We start from the raw sequence: 16,567 nt of genomic DNA on the forward strand, positions 1-16,567 counted from the left end.
TTCCAACTTGTTCACATCCTGAGTATTAAATGATAATGATCGGACAATAAATACGTTACATTCCCCCGAAATTCATATTATATGCACACCCAAAAGGTTCATTAAGTCTTGGCCTACACAGGCAAACTATCATGGAATTACAAGCAATAAAAATGGCCACAAAGATGCATGGCGGTGAGAGTCCTGGTAAGGTCAGGGTACAAAGCGGGCTGCTGTCTTCTCTTAGACACGCACTCCCCCCACCCCCCCCCCCCCCTTCCTGGAGTCATTTCCTATGCTTTTCCTGTGTTGCACGTCAGGATTACCCTACCCTAGTGTATATATTTTTCTCCATCTCCAGTTACATCTCCCAGAGGCTTTTGCATTTAAACAGAAGGCATTTAGAAGATTGAAGCCCATTCCGTAACAGAGAAATAGCTTTCTACACAAACGCTTCCTCAAAAGGCGAGATGCTTCATTAATATACATCTTTCTTCTTGTGCCCACCTGATGGAATAAAACCTCGGCTTGTATTCCCATTACAAAAGGGTCAGTCTTCCTGTTCTCCTGACTTGGGAGCGACCCTGCTTTTCCCTCGCTGCCCATCAGTTGGCGCCTTTTGCCTCCCCCGCAACCCCCACCCCCAATCCAGCTTTGGGGGCTGCAGTTGCTCCGCAGCTCGCAGGTCACGTGGCCTGGCAGAGCGAGGGGAGCCCTGCGCCGGAGCGAATGCGGGAGGAGGCGAGCCTTCCGCTACTCCCGGCCCGGCGGGGTTCTGCGAAGGCGCCACCAACGAGACCTGCCAGCCTGAGCTATAGAGGCGGTGGCCTCTGCAAGCCAGGACGCAGCTGACCGCCTCCACGGGGTAGGTTTCCTGCCCGGCTGGTGTCGCGGAGAAGCGCGCCAGCGAGGGGACGCAACGAGGGAGCGACGGCCAGAGAGGGGAGTGGTGTCCCCGAGGCCTGCGTCCCCCGCCCTGAGCCCCGCAGGCCGGCTCGCCCGCGGCCCCGCCCTCGGTGCGTCTGCAGCACCAGGCGGGTGTGCCTGGCTCTCTGGCGTTTGCCGACCCGGCCGCCTAGTCACCAGGCCGAGGGATGCAACCCGGGAGCCCCACATAGCCCGGCCGCGGGGCCGGCCGGAGCGCTACCCGCTAATAGCTGCCCGGGAGTGGGGGCCCCTCCGCCCGTCCTCGGCGGGGCGCGTCCTCCAGCGAAGGTGACCGGAGGAAGGCGTCCCTCCCGCTCCCGGGAACGCCCGCTCCTGGAACCCCACTGCGATGGACTCGCAGTCTGGGCCTGAAGGTGGGGAAACTGAGGCCGGAGGGCAGAGGGGTCTCCCCAAGGTCAGCGGCGACCCTAGCTGCCAAGCTAAGGGTTCTCAGTCACTATTATTTCCCCCAGAGCGATAGTTAGGATGGGTGTGTCCCAGCCCTCGCACTGGTTCTTGTGCCCAGGCGTCGCCCATGCCGCACTGCGCTCCGGAGGTGTCGGTGGGGCCTGAACCTCCACAGGTCACTGTGACCTGGCATCTCCTGCTCGGGCCCTTGCTCTCCCTGAGGGACCACAATGCAGCTTCAGTGATGATCTCACCATGCGGATTTATCAGAAAAATCTGCAGGTGTGGGTGTGCGCGCAAGTGCACGCCGGTTTTCCCAAGAGAAATAAACCGTGTAAGGGAAATAGTTGTTTTATTGAAGGATTTCTAGAGGGTCTTTATGCCCCACATAGTTTATGAAGTCAGAAGAGCAAACAATGTGTGTCTAATGCTTAATATGATGAGAACCAGAAAAAAAAAAAAAAAGAAACAGAAGTGATAATCATGGAGGAAAAAAAAAGCAAAATATAAACAAAACTACATCTTTTAGATTGTTGAGATCTTTAATTTTTTCTACACTTGAAGTTTTATATAAATAATGTTATTATTAATGATGTAATTATAGTAATAATGTTATGTAGTTTTAATTTGCTTCTCTTTACCCATTGGAACCAATACCTAATTACCTGTGTTTGTTTTGTGCATTTATATGGTTGGAACAGTAATTATTTCCCCCATATTTGAATTGGAGTACAGTCACTTGTAGTTTTTCCTAAGTATAATTCAGAACACTCTTTAAAATGCCTTCATTAATTTTTTAATGTGTTGGTTAGTTTATTTGACTATTGATTTGTCAAAACTTTGAACTATTTGAACAATTAAGTGGCACGTTTTGTTGTAACAAAGTGTGCCTCAATAAAGTTGTTTTTAGACAAGATTGGGGGCATTGAGGGTAGTGTGGCTGTGAACCAAAGTTGTTTTTAAAAGCCAGGAGAATTATACTGGGTCAGGAGAAAAAAAATAGGCTTAATAAGATTATAAAATGCCTTATAAAGTCTCAGTAATTAAAGTAACAAGAGTCGTGGCACCAAAGTACTCACTTTCCTGGTGGTGCAGCCTTGCCATCCTTGTACTAGGGAGCTTGAGGTAAGAGACTCTCTAGTTTCAGGCCAGTCTGAGTTTCATAGCAAGACCTTGTCTCAATACATAAATAAGAATTAATACAACAACAACAACAATAATAAAAAGGGACAAACAAATATGAGATATGTAATACACCATAAATGTAACAATTTAAATTAGGGGTTAAAAGGGGATCCGGGCTTTCTTGCTGCCCTGCTCACTGTCCATGTGTCTGGCACAAGACTCACTGTTGAGAGAAGTTTTGAGTACAGGTAGTTGAGGTCATACATGCTCTTTGCAGGCATGTAGAAAGCCGGTGGGAAACCTCCTTCTCTCATGCCTCTCAGCTCACTTTCATGAAATCACATTCCCAATATAAAGTAAAAATGGCCACACTGTGTACATTTGAATCAACATAGTTGCCCTTCTCGCCCCACTTATCCACCATCCCTTTGTATTTCGCGCAGGATTTAAGGGAGAAATTATTGCTGGTTCTGAGCATCGTAACCATCATTTCTGCCAGCTGCATTACCTGCCATCCCCTGTCAAAGGGTCCGCCTTGGTATTACCCCGTAAGATTTACCCGTTTCCACGCAAATGCTCATTTGTTAGGACCGTACGGCTTCCTCTGGGAGTAAACTGACTTGAGATTGTGCTAATTCTCAAGACTCGTTTTGGAAAAAGGACTGTCTTTCTATTAACTGAGACCTTCCGGTAGAAAAGCATTTTTTCAATGCATTTATTAATGACCTTTAAAACGTAGTCTTTAATGTGTATAGTCTGCCTATTTCTCCAAATTATTTGTAGGTATTTCATTTTTCATTATTCTAAATGTATTCCTTTTCCACTTTACCTAGGTTTTTAAAAATTCCATTAACGAAGCTTGATTGATCATAAATAATTGAAATAATTATTTTATGTGTTTTATAAATACATAGTGTGTATGTCTCTTCAGAGGTAACCAGTAGTACCATGCACGCGCACGCGCACGCGCACGCGCGCACACACACACACACATACACACACACCCACACACATACACCCACCACACACCACACACACATACACACACACACATACACACACACATACACACACTCACACATACACACACACACACACACACACACACACACACACACCATTGTATTGTTTCATGTTGTTTCCTACTTTATCTTAAAAGTGGTTCTTACTATTTCTGATGGTTTTTCATTTTACTTGCTTGGGCCCAGAAGCACTAGTGCATGTTGGGTAAGAGCAGGGATCCTGGATTTACCTTTTTACTACTCCCTTCCAAAATCTTTGTTAACCGCTGCCGTTTTATTCTGCTTTAGCTTGCCCACCTACAAAGTGAACTTAGTAACTATCATAGGCTTTTTATGCAGACCCACTCACTGCTTAAAAGAGTACAGACATGGGTTGGGGATTTAGCTCAGAGGTAGAACGCTTGCCTAGCAAGCACAAGGCCCTGGGTTCGGGCCCCAGCTCGAAAAAAAAAAAAAAAAAAAAAAAAAAAAAAAAAAAGAGTACAGACATGATGAGCAAAGTTAGAACTAGGCTGTTATCTGCCCTGTCTGCGGTTGGGCTGTATGTACTTCCAGTTGTATAGCAGAGGAATTAAGGACCAAGGTTGTCAAAGACTTCCTAGGATCCTTTGTTTGCTGGACAATCATCAAGTCTCTTCTTGGCATAGAGTACTTACTGTACTGGGCCTGTGGGGCATGTCAAGATTACACTGAAGCCAGTAAGAAGAGACTTAGAGGGCTGTTGAGTGAAGGGTTATGAGTAAAGCCATGAAGGGTATCAGACAACATAGACAGTGTGGGCTTTGAATTTCCAATCTATTTTCCACCAAAATGGGATTAATCATACTGTTCTTTGAGAGCTGATTGGTCCAAAGAAATGGATTCAAAGGTCTAACACAGCCTGGAATGTGCAGTGAGGATGTAGCAAATATCTATAAGTAGTTAATCTACTCTGTATCTCGGGGATCATATCTGCGGATTCAACTAACCGCAGATCGAAAATGACCCGAGAAATGAATTTTTTTTTAAACCAAACACGTTTGTATTAATTTTTATTGTCATTCTTCCCTAAACGACAAAGCACAGCTACTATTTGCATAGCGTTTGTATTTAAGAAGTGCATACCCAGCACATAAAGACTGACAATTTATATAAAGAATCTAAGCATCTTCAGATTTTGGTATTCTAAGGGGTGGGGAGTTCCAGAACCAATCAGCCTTGGATTCCAAGGGACAGTTGTACAATCTAAAGTAGAAAGTGACAGATTTATACTCTGAGGAAAGTCCCAATATGTGTAAGAAAAAAAGTGCTCCGTTCTTTTGGGGAACTGTTCTTTTGGGCTGTTTAGAAGGGGTGTGTACCTCTTGATCTGCTTTTCCATGGTTGAGTTGGTGTGTGTAAGGAGTGGGCTGTTGGAGAGACTGTCGGAGCTGAATCCCGGGGGTCTTGGCAGAGCATCTGGACCGCCTTCTGCAGACACAGGGAACTGTTACTGACCAGTTCTTCAGAAGGTCAGATGGGAATGGACTCCGTTACCGTGGTTTACAGCATCCCGCCACACGCCTGAGGAAGGGCTTCCACAGGTGGGCTCTTTCCATCGAAACAGTGTCTCCATAGCAAGATTTTCTTAAATTGGTTTTTAAGTTAGCATACAGAGCATAGTTATGGAACTTTCAAAATACTTCATTCTTCCTTGACCTCCCCATCACCTGTCCTGCTCCTCGCCCTGCACCCCTGCCTCTCCCCAGTAGTCCTTTCTCTTTTCATGTGACATACCCACATGCATACACACACATGCACACATGCACACATGCACACATGCACACATGCACCACACACACACACACACACACACACACACACACACACACACACACAGTATAGGATCAGCACACAAGAGAAAGCATGGTTTTTGTCTCTCGAAGGCTGGCATATTAATGTAATGACCACCAGTTCAGCCTGTTTTCCGGCCAGACGTCGTTATTTCGCCTTTCTTTAGTGCTGAATAAGAGTCTGTTGTGTATGTGTGTCGCGTCGTGTTCTTTATCATTCCATCTATCGATGGACTTGAGGTCTGCTTTCGTTTCCTGGCTGTTGCGAATACTGCAGCGATAAACATATGCAATTTTCTATGTGGCGTGCTAACAGGGAAAAAAAAAAAGCCCCTGGATTTGTATCAGGAGTGATACAGCTAAGTCATATGGTACTATGGCGGTTTGAATATGCTGTTTAGCGGAGGCCGGTAATGGTGTCGGATCCCTTGGTTCTGTAGTTATGGGTGGCCCTGACAAGCTGCTTATGCTGGTGCTGGGAAATGAACCTGTGTCCTCTGCAAAGGCAGCGAGTGTTTTTAACCCTGGAGCCACCTCTGTAACTCCTGAAGTAGGTTAAGTTTGACTTTTCCTGAGGGCTCAGGAGGTTGAATGGGTTTGATATATATTTTTGTCATTTTTTCTTTTGAGAACTGTATGTTCCTTACCCACTGATATTTAAGAGTTTTATTTTTGAGATTGTACTATAATTACAGCATTTTCCCATTTCCTTTCCTGACCCTACACCCTCCCATATACTCATTCTTGCTCTATTTTAAATTCATGGCCTCCTATTCATTAAGTGTTGTTACATGCTTGCATAGATACATAGATAGATAGATAGATAGATAGATAGATAGATAGATAGACAGACAGACAGACAGACAGACAGACAGATGTATGTTCATAAGCCTGCTCAGTTGCTGTCTTAGGGTTTTACTGCTGTGAACGGACACCATCACCAAGGCAAGTCTTATAAAGGACAACGTTTAATTGAGGCTGGCTAACAGGTTCAGAGGTTCAGTTCATTATCATCAAGGCGGGAACATAGCAGCATCCAGACAGGCATGGTCCAGGAGGAGAATTCTACATCCTCATTTGAAAGCTGCTAGACTAACGTCCAGGCAGCTAGAATGAGGGTCTTAAGCCCACGCCCATAGTGACACACCAGCTCCAACAAGGCCACACCTCTTAATAGCACCGCTCCCCGGGCTAAGGATAAACAAGCCATCATAGTTGCGTGTTACTTGTCTTTATGTTTTCAGGGATGAACATTGGATAGTGAATAACCAGTTTGTGTGTTCTTCCATGGGGAAGACCATTTCTCCTGCTGTTCACTTTCCTGAGTTGCCTGTAGTTCTTCCTGTAGGGTTTAGGCCTCAAGGACTTCCCCTCTTCCGTGTTGGCCTGTCAGTTGCTCTCCTTGGTCAGCTTTTGGCTAGGCAGAGAGTTGGAGAGATTTGATGGCTGTGACTTCTCATGCTCTCTGGAGCACAGTCTCACAGCAAAGCTCCTGATCCTCTGGCTCCTCTTCCAGAATGTTCGCTGAGTCTTACGCGTGGGAATTATTTTGTAGGTGTATCCCTTGGGACTGGGCTCCACAACTTGGCATTTTAATTGGCTGTGGCTTTCTGTAGTGGTCTCCTTCTGTCACAAAGGGACGTTTCCCTGACAAGGGGGGTGAGGACTACACTTATCTGTGGGGGTTAAGGGCAAATATTTAGAGTGAAGCTGGGGATTATGCTGATTTAGTAAAGTGGTCGTTGTAGGTTCTTATCTTTCTTATGCCCGAGAGTTCACCATTTTACCCTCCTTTTATATTTATCTCCCTCCCCTCCCTAATTAGAGCCCCACCTTTTTACCCATTTACCCAATCAGAACATCTGAACCTTGCTCTTCCCCTCTCTATGTCTCCCCCAACTCCCTACCCCAGCTAAGCTCCCCTTTTAACTTTGGTAGTTTCTGCCCTTACCTTAGGACATACCCTAGCGTTTGAAGACTTAGAGCTAGGCACCTCAGGTGAGAGAGAACATAGGATGTCTGTCTGGGTCTGGGTTACTCACTCAGTATAATTTTTTTCTACTTCCATCCATTTGCCTGCAAATTTCATGGTGTCATTTTTTTTTTTTTTGGTTCTTTTTTTCGGAGCTGGGGACCGAACCCAGGGCCTTGCGCTTCCTAGGCAAGCGCCCTACCACTGAGCTAAATCCCCAACCCCCATGGTGTCATTTTTATTTACAGCGGAACAGTACTCATAGTGTGCGTGTACCGCATTTTCATTATGCCTTTGGTTATTAAAGAACATCTCATTTTTTTCCCATTTACTGGATATTGTGAATAGGGGAACAGTAATGTGATGGGTTGTCCCTTTGGCACATGACAAGGAGTATTATAGCTGGGTCATAGAGTAGATTTACTTTTAGCTCATCGAGTGTTCTCCACACCAATTTCTGTAATCTCTGCACCAGTTTGCACCCCACCAGCAGAGAACAAGGGCTCCCTCCCCACCACACTCTCCAGCATCTGTTGTTGGTTGTTTTGTTGATCTTTATTCTGACTGGAGTAAGATGGAATTTCAAAGTTGTTTTGATTTGCATTTCCCTAACTGCTATTTGTGAAAGGCATTCCTTAGCCATTTTCCTTCTTCTGAGAGCTCTGTGTTCAGGTCCCAGGCCTTGGAATTGGGAGGGGCCTGGAAGGAGGTGAGAAGTCAGAGCCTGCTAGGCCCTTAGATTCCGATGCCTGGAAAGTTGGTGGTATCTTTCATGAAGGAAGGTGGACTTGGGGGAAATGACCGTTCTCAAGGTCTTACTTCCTGTTTCCCCAATCCTCTTGGTGCCTTAGCTAAAACACAGTATTTGCTATCACTCCCTGTACCTGTTCACAGAAGTCCTAACGCTCCTTTCCCAGTGTCTTTAGCCTTTGTTTTCTGGGCCCTACACCCAGGATGTGGTAATAGGTGGAGTCCAGTTTAGGGAATGGCTGTACTTACATTGCAGACCTTACCTCCTTGGAACTGAGACAGTTCTTCTCTGCTGACTCAGAAAACCAGTCAGACTACAGTGTCAACGGAGTGTGAGCCTCACGGGTGGCTTATGGGTAAGTATGAACTTCTGGGAAAAGGCGTCAGAGGAATTATCTAGACCAGTGGTTCTCAATCTTTCTAATACTGCAACCCTTTAATGCAGGTCCTATGTTGTGGTGATCCCCAACCATAAAATTATTTTTGTTGCTACTTCTTAACTGTCATTTTGCTACTGCTATGATGCAAGTATATGATATGCAGGATGTCGGATATATGACCCAGAGGGGTGGCTACCCCACAGGTTGAGAACTGCTCATCTAGATACAACCTTCCCCTGGCATCTGCTCACATTTACGGCTTGCTTCTGCCTACATTTATAGGTTGGGAGAAAAAAATCCTGTCCCTCAAACTGAACAACAACAAAACAAAAAAAAAAAAAACCCTATGTATTTAAGTTCAGTTCCACTAGATCTGCTATGATAAACTCTATCAGGAAAGCGCAATAAACAGTGGGTGTTGAGGGGACAATGCACCCCACCGTGCCCCAAAACACAGCAAGAGCAAACTCTTGAATGCGTGTATAGCTTACAGATTTTTGCTAAGCCAGTCATCCAACCATTGTATGTTCCCATTTTCCACAGCTCAGTGTGCTTGTTTGCAGTGTTCAAATGGTCAACGGTATCTTTTTTTCTTCTGAGGGAGGCAATGATATGTATCTCCCTGACCACTGACCTCAGGCGTGTAGTGCCCTCCTTCTGTTTCTGTGCATGTTCTATTGGATTTGGAGAGTAGTTATGTGACTTGGTCCATGTGTGTGATCAAGAAGCTCTGAGAGCTGGTTTATGACTTTCCATTTCTTTCTTTACTCTGTCACAAAACCAGTAAGGTCAATGAAAAGGGGGTAGTCCTACCTGTCCATTACAGAATGTACACAAGGAACTGGGGTAGTTAACCTTTATGGGCAAGTAACAAGAGGAGAAGCTGCATGCTTAGAAAAAAGAAAAAGAAAAAAGCAAGCAAGTCTCTCTCTCTCTCTCTCTCTCTCTCTCTCTCTCGCTCTCTCTCTCTCTCCTTTCTCCTCCTCTTCCCTTCTCCTCTCTGTGGCTGTCTGTCTCTTCCTCGCTCCCACTTCCCTCATATAAAGAACTTGGAAGTAATTTAACAGTACCCTAGAATCTAATCATTCAGTGCTTAATAGCCACATTATAGACATTTGCTGTCATGAGTCTTATTTGTTCAGAATATTTAGACTATTTCTTCAGATATTCAGAATAAAGATATTCACTGCTTCTTGCTTATAGTCATTTGTACCTGAAGTGTTTGGAACTCCACATATGAAAACAGAAGCATCTAAACACCTTAGTTCTCATAAACCCCTGGACTTTAGGGAGCGTTTGGAAGTCTGCTCTGACTCTTCAGCTCCCCATAGTTGGGGCACAAAGTTTATGCCCTGTAAGGGTTTGGGGTTTTCTCTGAGCAGACTGCTAGATACTTTTCTTTCTGAGGGTCTAGAAATCGGCCTACAGGTCTTTGTTTCTGACTGTGAGCTAACCCCTATCCTACTTGGCAGAGGAGTGAGTTTCCCTGCCCCTTTTGCCTTGGACAGTGGATGGGAGTAGACTTGATGTGCACCACACCAACAAGGATGCAGATTTGACTCGGCTTTAGCGTCTACCTGACCCGAGAGCCTAGCCCTGGTCGCCGTTTCCTCTGCACTTTGATCCATGAGGAGAAGCACACTGGGGTCTGCCTCCAGCAGGGCCACCACTATCAACAGACCTGTCTGTGAGAATGCTAGGTCCTTACTGTAAACCATAAAGGTTTGTGGCTGTTTGTGTCCCCAGTAGGAGCTGATCACTGCGTGAAGAGACACTAGGCACTGCCAATGAGTCCTTCTTCTTCCATGATCATCTGTAGAATGACTGACAGACAGAGAGACAGACAGACAGACACACACACGCACACACACACACACACACACGTACGTAGTAAAGGACTTTGTGAGATGTTAAAAAAAAAGTGGTTTTATTTCCTACAGTGGAGAAAATTCCTGGGATTAAAGGTCCTCTTTATGTCAACATGGGCACTCCATTTCTGTGCCACCTGCTGTACTATCATAAGCCATAGCATTTATTGTATGCCTTTCATTTTCGAGGCTGATTGCCTTATCTTGTTGACTTTGCATCTAGTTCCGCCTACTAGATGGTCTTGCCCCCTTGGGTAATAACCAGGACAGAGAGAATAATGGGAGCAGAAGCCACCCAAATGGCCCTATTCCCAGAGCTTCTGAACTAGAGGTGGGATTGCCTCAGTTCCGATATCGGGTGTCCAGTGATAGTAATGAGCACCCAGTGAGGCCAGGTGAGGTGCAGGTCTGTACTAAAACGCTGTGGACTCCTGCAGATCAGAGGGAGAAAGAACAAGTTTGTAGTATTCTGATGTTCACAAGCCATCCAGCCCCAGGTCGTATGCTCCCAGAAGCTGCTTGCTTCTTGTGCTTTGGGCTGTTCTCAAGATCTCCTGACTCACACGTGCGTTCCCAGGACCATTGTCCTCTGCTGTGAACTTGACTCTACTTCTTTGAAATGTGTCACAACTTAGAAGAGAGATGTTTTGGTCTTCTACATGACTGTAGAGGGCAGGTCAGAGTAACTACCCTACAGAACGAGTCCAAAAATCATCAGTGGCTGGATGCAGTGGTCTACATGTAGCTTACAACAGTAAGCAGTGTAGGCGTCAGGAAGGAAGCGGTGAGCAGTTGGGACAGAATCTTTTCTAGATCCATAAAGGTGTTCCATTTATCTCACGTCTTCTTGGCAAGCCCTAGCCACATGACCCCTCCCCTGAAGGGCGTCAGCCAGGAAGTTCAGTGTCACTGCTAAAGGTAGAATGCAGATATGAAGTACTATCAGGCAGTAGAGCTGAGCCTCGTGTGACAGGGAGAGCCCTCCGTCCCTCACAGCTGGACCATGTTCTTTCAAGTAGCTACAGATGCTTCTGAGGCAAGAGCACGCTTTTGATGCTATAGCTGCCAGTCGGTTTTGCCTTAAGCCTACTGCTCTTACACTAGCTTCGTTAGTTTTAATTTAGTTGTTTGGTGTGGATCTGTTTTCCACCAGAACGTTAGAAATTCAAATATTACTCGAATTTGAGCACCAATTGTATTTTTTTCATTGTGAGGGGAAGGGTTATGCACATATATAGTTTGTTTGTGTAGGTGTACATACATGAGTGCATGTGCACGTGGAGGCTAAAAATGAACCCGAAATGTCTCAGACAATGTCTCAGACAAGTCAGCCTTGCTTTTTATTTGATGTGTGTTTATGTGTTTTCATGTTCATATATGTGTGAATGTGTCATGGGTTTTGCACAGGTCAGAAGACAAACCTCCCTGTCTTGTTCGAGATGCTCTCACAGCTGCCCACACCAGACTTGCTGGCTCCAAGCTTTCAGGAATTGTTTTTGTGCCTCCTGTCTCCCCATAGGAATACTGGCATTATAAGCAAAGGACACCTGGACTAGCTTTTAGGTGGGATCTGGGGATTTGAACTCAGGTCTTTATGCGTATACGCAGGCACTCTTTTCTGTTAAGCCACTTTTCCAGACTCTAGCTTTGCTTTTACTCGCAGTGGCAGGGAATTTGACCAGAAGGCTAAGCCGGCTAGCCAGGGAGCTCCTCCAGATCTGCTTATCTTCACCTCCCCATGGTAGGGTTATAAGGATGTGCTTCCACATACAGTTCTGGGGAGAGAACTGGGGTTCTCTGTTTGCATAGCAAGCACTTTATTGACTCTAGCTTCTCGGGACATGTTTTAATGACATTTTTTATTCTGTATAATTTTTCTCCCTGGCATATTAATTAATATCTGTAGTAAATCCACAAGACAGATTATTTTTATTTTAGAGCTGAGGAATCCAGGATATGGAGAGGTGAAATGACTTCCTACCAATTGAGTAGCAGATCTGGGGTTCACACCTCACACTCATTTTCTGAGGTATCATGTCCCAAGACTTTCCTTTCTGGACCAGGCTGTCCCTTCCTCTGCTTGCCCTACCCACCTCACTGAAAGGCCCCATTGTAGGTTCTCCATGGGGATGTTTCCCTCTCAAAGTCCACAGTTTGCTCACATAAGGAGGATACTTTCTCGTTCTGGTTCTAATGATAGTCCTATCAACATAAATTAGGAGGACAATCAGAATTAAATGATTAGATTGAAGGAGATTAGAGAAATAAAGACGACATTAAATAGCAAGCACTACCAAGTATTCCCTCCCCCAACCCCTGGCCCGTGGGGTTATGCAGAAAAGGATCTCAGAAATCACACAGTCAAGTACTGTGCATTTATGCTGCAGCTTACTGCAGCTTACTCGAACTGTGTGTACTCTTCTATGTCCAGCCTTGGTCTTTTTTGTTTGGTTTTTGTTTGTTTTCTTTTTGTTTTGTGAGTCCATATCAACACCCATGTCTTTGTAGCAAGTGAATCGGAATAATAGTCTTACCAACTACTGGTTATTTTATGACACACAGTGAAGCTAATATCACATCTTTCGGCATGGAGAGTTGAGCGCACAGGGTACCTTTGATCACAAACAGGGAGAGCATGACTAGGCTCCCGGTAGACAGAGTGCAAGAAAACAATCACTGCAGAAAATTCTTTTCGAGTCTCTAGTGGCTACATGACCTTGAACTAGAATTTCTGATTCAATGTGTGCTGGGCTGCACTGTTGGGAGTTTTTAAAATATTGTTTTCTGATTCTACTTTTTCTCTTTAGGTTGGCCTTGATGATTCGGGCCTGAGATCCAGGATGGTTTGTTCTTGGGACCAGACATGACCAAAAGTTGACCTCATGACCACGTCAACCTCTCCAGCGGCCATGCTTCTTCGGAGGCTTCGGCGACTTTCCTGGGGCAGCACCGCTGTGCAGCTCTTCATTCTAACTGTGGTGACATTTGGCTTACTGGCCCCTCTGGCCTGCCACCGGCTCCTCCACTCATACTTCTATCTGCGCCATTGGCATCTAAACCAGATGAGTCAAGATTTCCTGCAGCAGAGCCTGAAGGAGGGCGAGGCTGCCCTTCACTACTTTGAAGAGCTGCCCTCTGCCAATGGTTCCGTGCCCATCGTCTGGCAGGCCACTCCCCGCCCTTGGCTGGTGATCACCATAATCACTGTGGATAGGCAGCCTGGCTTCCATTATGTCCTACAGGTAGTGTCCCAGTTCCATCGGCTTCTGCAGCAGTGCGGCCCTCAGTGTGAGGGGCACCAGCTCTTCCTGTGCAATGTGGAGCGAAGTGTGAGCCATTTCGATGCTAAGCTGCTCTCCAAGTATGTCCCCGTGGCCAACCGCTACGAGGGCACGGAAGATGATTATGGTGATGACCCTTCAACTAACTCATTTGAGAAAGAGAAGCAAGACTATGTCTATTGCCTGGAGTCATCGCTGCAGACCTACAATCCAGACTATGTCCTGATGGTGGAGGATGACGCTATTCCAGAAGAACAGATCTTCCCAGTGCTGGAGCACCTACTGCGTGCCCGCTTCTCTGAGCCACACCTCCAGGATGCCCTGTATCTAAAGCTCTACCACCCAGAGCGGCTACAGCACTACATCAACCCAGAGCCTATGCGGATCCTGGAGTGGGTTGGTGTGGGCATGCTGCTGGGGCCTGTGCTAACCTGGATATACATGAGGTTTGCCTGCCGCCCAGGCTTCAGTTGGCCCGTCATGCTTTTCTTCTGTCTGTACAGCATGGGGCTGGTGGAACTGGTGGGCCGACACTACTTCCTGGAACTGCGGCGCCTGAGTCCTTCCCTGTACAGTGTGGTTCCTGCGTCTCAGTGTTGCACCCCAGCTATGCTCTTCCCTGCCCCCGCTGCCCGCAGGACCCTCACCTACCTGTCCCAGGTGTACTGCCACAAGGGCTTTGGCAAAGACATGGCACTGTACTCTCTGCTGAGAGCCAAGGGGGAGAGGGCCTATGTTGTGGAGCCCAACCTTGTGAAACACATTGGGCTGTTCTCCAGCCTGCGGTACAATTTCCATCCCAGCCTACTCTAGGAGTGCCAAGACATGCTTTTCTGCAATAGCCCTTTCCGAGAGACGCACACACTGAACTCTTTACTTAGATGTGCTTGCTTGAAGAGATTTCGTTGTTCAGTGTTGCTAGGTGTAAAGGCTCTGGGACAGTGGAGTGATACACCCGAGTGACAAGCCTGGTAATCCTCCTGCAGAAGCAGTTTGCCACAGGTCTGGATCTCTGTCCCTCTACACAGCCACACTGCTTCATGCCGTCCGTCCCGCTCAGTGAGGATGAATGTCAGTGATCGTTATCTTCTCCATCGTCTGCAAGTTCTGCCTCGTGACAGAGCCCGCGACTGCCAAAACACCTTGTGCACTGTGGTGTGAGCCTTGAACTAGGGTTTTAAAGGTAGAGTGTGGTGAGCAGTCAGCTGATCTGGAACGAATTCCTTTCTCGAAGTCTAAGAATGGATGTGTGCGTAGATTGTATGTCCAGAGCAGGCAGGGCTGGGTGGCCATATTCTATTTGTTTTCCTTGACCTGGTGTAATAAACATGTCAAAGTCACGCTGTGTCAGTCGTCTTGAGGGAGGTGTCTGGCTCTTCTGTGATACGGTGACTTCTTTTGCCACTACCCGTTGTGTACTCAGAGCAAATGCCATTGATGAGAGCTTTAACCCACAGCAGAATCTGCACGCACTTTCTGAGTAACCCAAGTCTGGCTGCTTTAGTTAAATACAAAATTAATGCTGAACATTTCTGCCCTAGTCTGAGTCCTTGGCAGGCGGATATTTCAGAAGGAGACAGAAGAGTGACCTCCGTACTAGAAGTATAGCCTTCTCCCTACGTTTGCTGCCTGAAGGTTCACCCTTGTTTTCTACGAGTGAAGTTAGGGCGTAGAAGACCAAATATGGGCTGTGAAGTGAAAACCTCCCGACTTGTTTGTTCATGGGTGGAAGGGCACTCGTGTGTGTGAGAGAGTATATATTTACAATTAAAATGTTTTAGTTATGTGTGGGAAGTGGCGTGTTTATGTGTGTAGGAATTCATCCATGTATCTGCAGCTGTATGGAGGCCAGAGGCTGACATCCGGTGTCCTTCTCAACTGTTCTCTGCTGACAGGGAGCCTCACTGAACGTAAAATCCACCAGTTTGGCTAGATTGGCTAAGAAGCAAGCTCCAGACAACCCCCTGCCTCTGCTTCCCCACTACACCGTTGTAGATATGTGCCGTTCTGCCTGCGTGCTGGGGAGCAAACTCAGATCTTATGGGACTTGTAGTTTAACAACTGAGCCATCTTCCTAGCCCACGTTTGAATATTTTGAGTAAGATATTTGTGATCGTGTTTAATGGGGACATAGGGCGTGTGGCTTTCATGGTAGCTGTTTGAGCCCAACCACTGCTAAAAATAGAGACTGGCTTTTCATTGTAGCTTCTGAAGATTTCCAGTTCGGCTTTCATCTGGCCCCGCCTCCAATCAGACAAAAACCAATTGCTCCCTCTAGTGATTAACTAAGACTCCTGTTGAACGTATCCCGGGACTAACTTCTGAAACTTCCTTCTCTTGAATCTATTAGGCAAATGTCCCCAGATACTAGTTCTTAAACTAGGGGCCAGCAACTCTCTTCAGGAGGATGCTTAATTCATTATCTTAGGATTTAAGGGGCTGCCCAGTTCAGAGGTCACATGGTGTTTAAATTTCCATACCTTCCACAGCACTGAGGGAGAATGAATGAATGCCCTCACTCCCCAGGTCCGAGTTCAGACGCAGAGATGTTAAGCAGGTCTGAGAAGTGGAGAAGGCAGCAAAGAGCTTTTGGCAGGGCTAAAGGCTCATTGAAGTGCTGAGCAGGGGGCTGTAGGCGGACTGAGGTCCTCATCCCCTAAGAAGTGGCACAGATTGTGGGGGTGGGGGATGAAAATCCCCAACAACCTTGCCCATCTACCAGAATTTAAACCATCATCATTAGGCTTGAGAAACCACTGAGTGTACCTGCACTGGTACACCAGTTAAAACGAAAGCACTGGTCTGCTAGGGCTTCCTGAAGACAAGTCTGTCAGCCTCTGGCTTTTCTTTTAATTCTTTGAGTTTTATGCAGGTCCCTGACACATTGCCCAGGACTTCACCTCCTAAGTGCCGGGATTATAGACACGTACTATGCTTAGCTTATCATTCTCTTGTTAAGTTTTTAAAAGCTATGTCCTTTTGAATGTGTGTGTGTGTGTGTGTGTGTGTGTGTGTGTGTGTCTGTGTCTGTGTGTGTGCGTGCA

The 16,567-nt window shown here is 46.3% G+C and overlaps 1 protein-coding gene across 1 annotated transcript; it reads left to right on the top strand.

Annotated features, from left to right (window-relative positions):
- The first annotated feature begins 510 nt into the window (after nt 1-510).
- On the top strand, nt 511-14,863 carry Pgap4 (post-GPI attachment to proteins GalNAc transferase 4). Its single transcript, XM_032907682.1, has 2 exons — nt 511-1,280; nt 13,050-14,863. Exon 2 carries the CDS (start codon nt 13,125-13,127, stop codon nt 14,334-14,336), a length of 1,212 nt encoding a protein of 403 aa, XP_032763573.1. The 5' UTR covers nt 511-1,280; nt 13,050-13,124; the 3' UTR covers nt 14,337-14,863.
- The last annotated feature ends 1,704 nt before the right edge of the window (nt 14,864-16,567 follow it).

This window comes from Rattus rattus, chromosome 7 (genome assembly GCF_011064425.1).
Source record: "Rattus rattus isolate New Zealand chromosome 7, Rrattus_CSIRO_v1, whole genome shotgun sequence".
Lineage (NCBI taxonomy): Eukaryota > Metazoa > Chordata > Mammalia > Rodentia > Muridae > Rattus > Rattus rattus.

Bases quoted from the DNA above. Each gene is read 5' to 3' on its own strand.
- Pgap4 (XM_032907682.1), top strand. From the start codon at position 13,125: ATGACCACGTCAACCTCTCCAGCGGCCATGCTTCTTCGGAGGCTTCGG.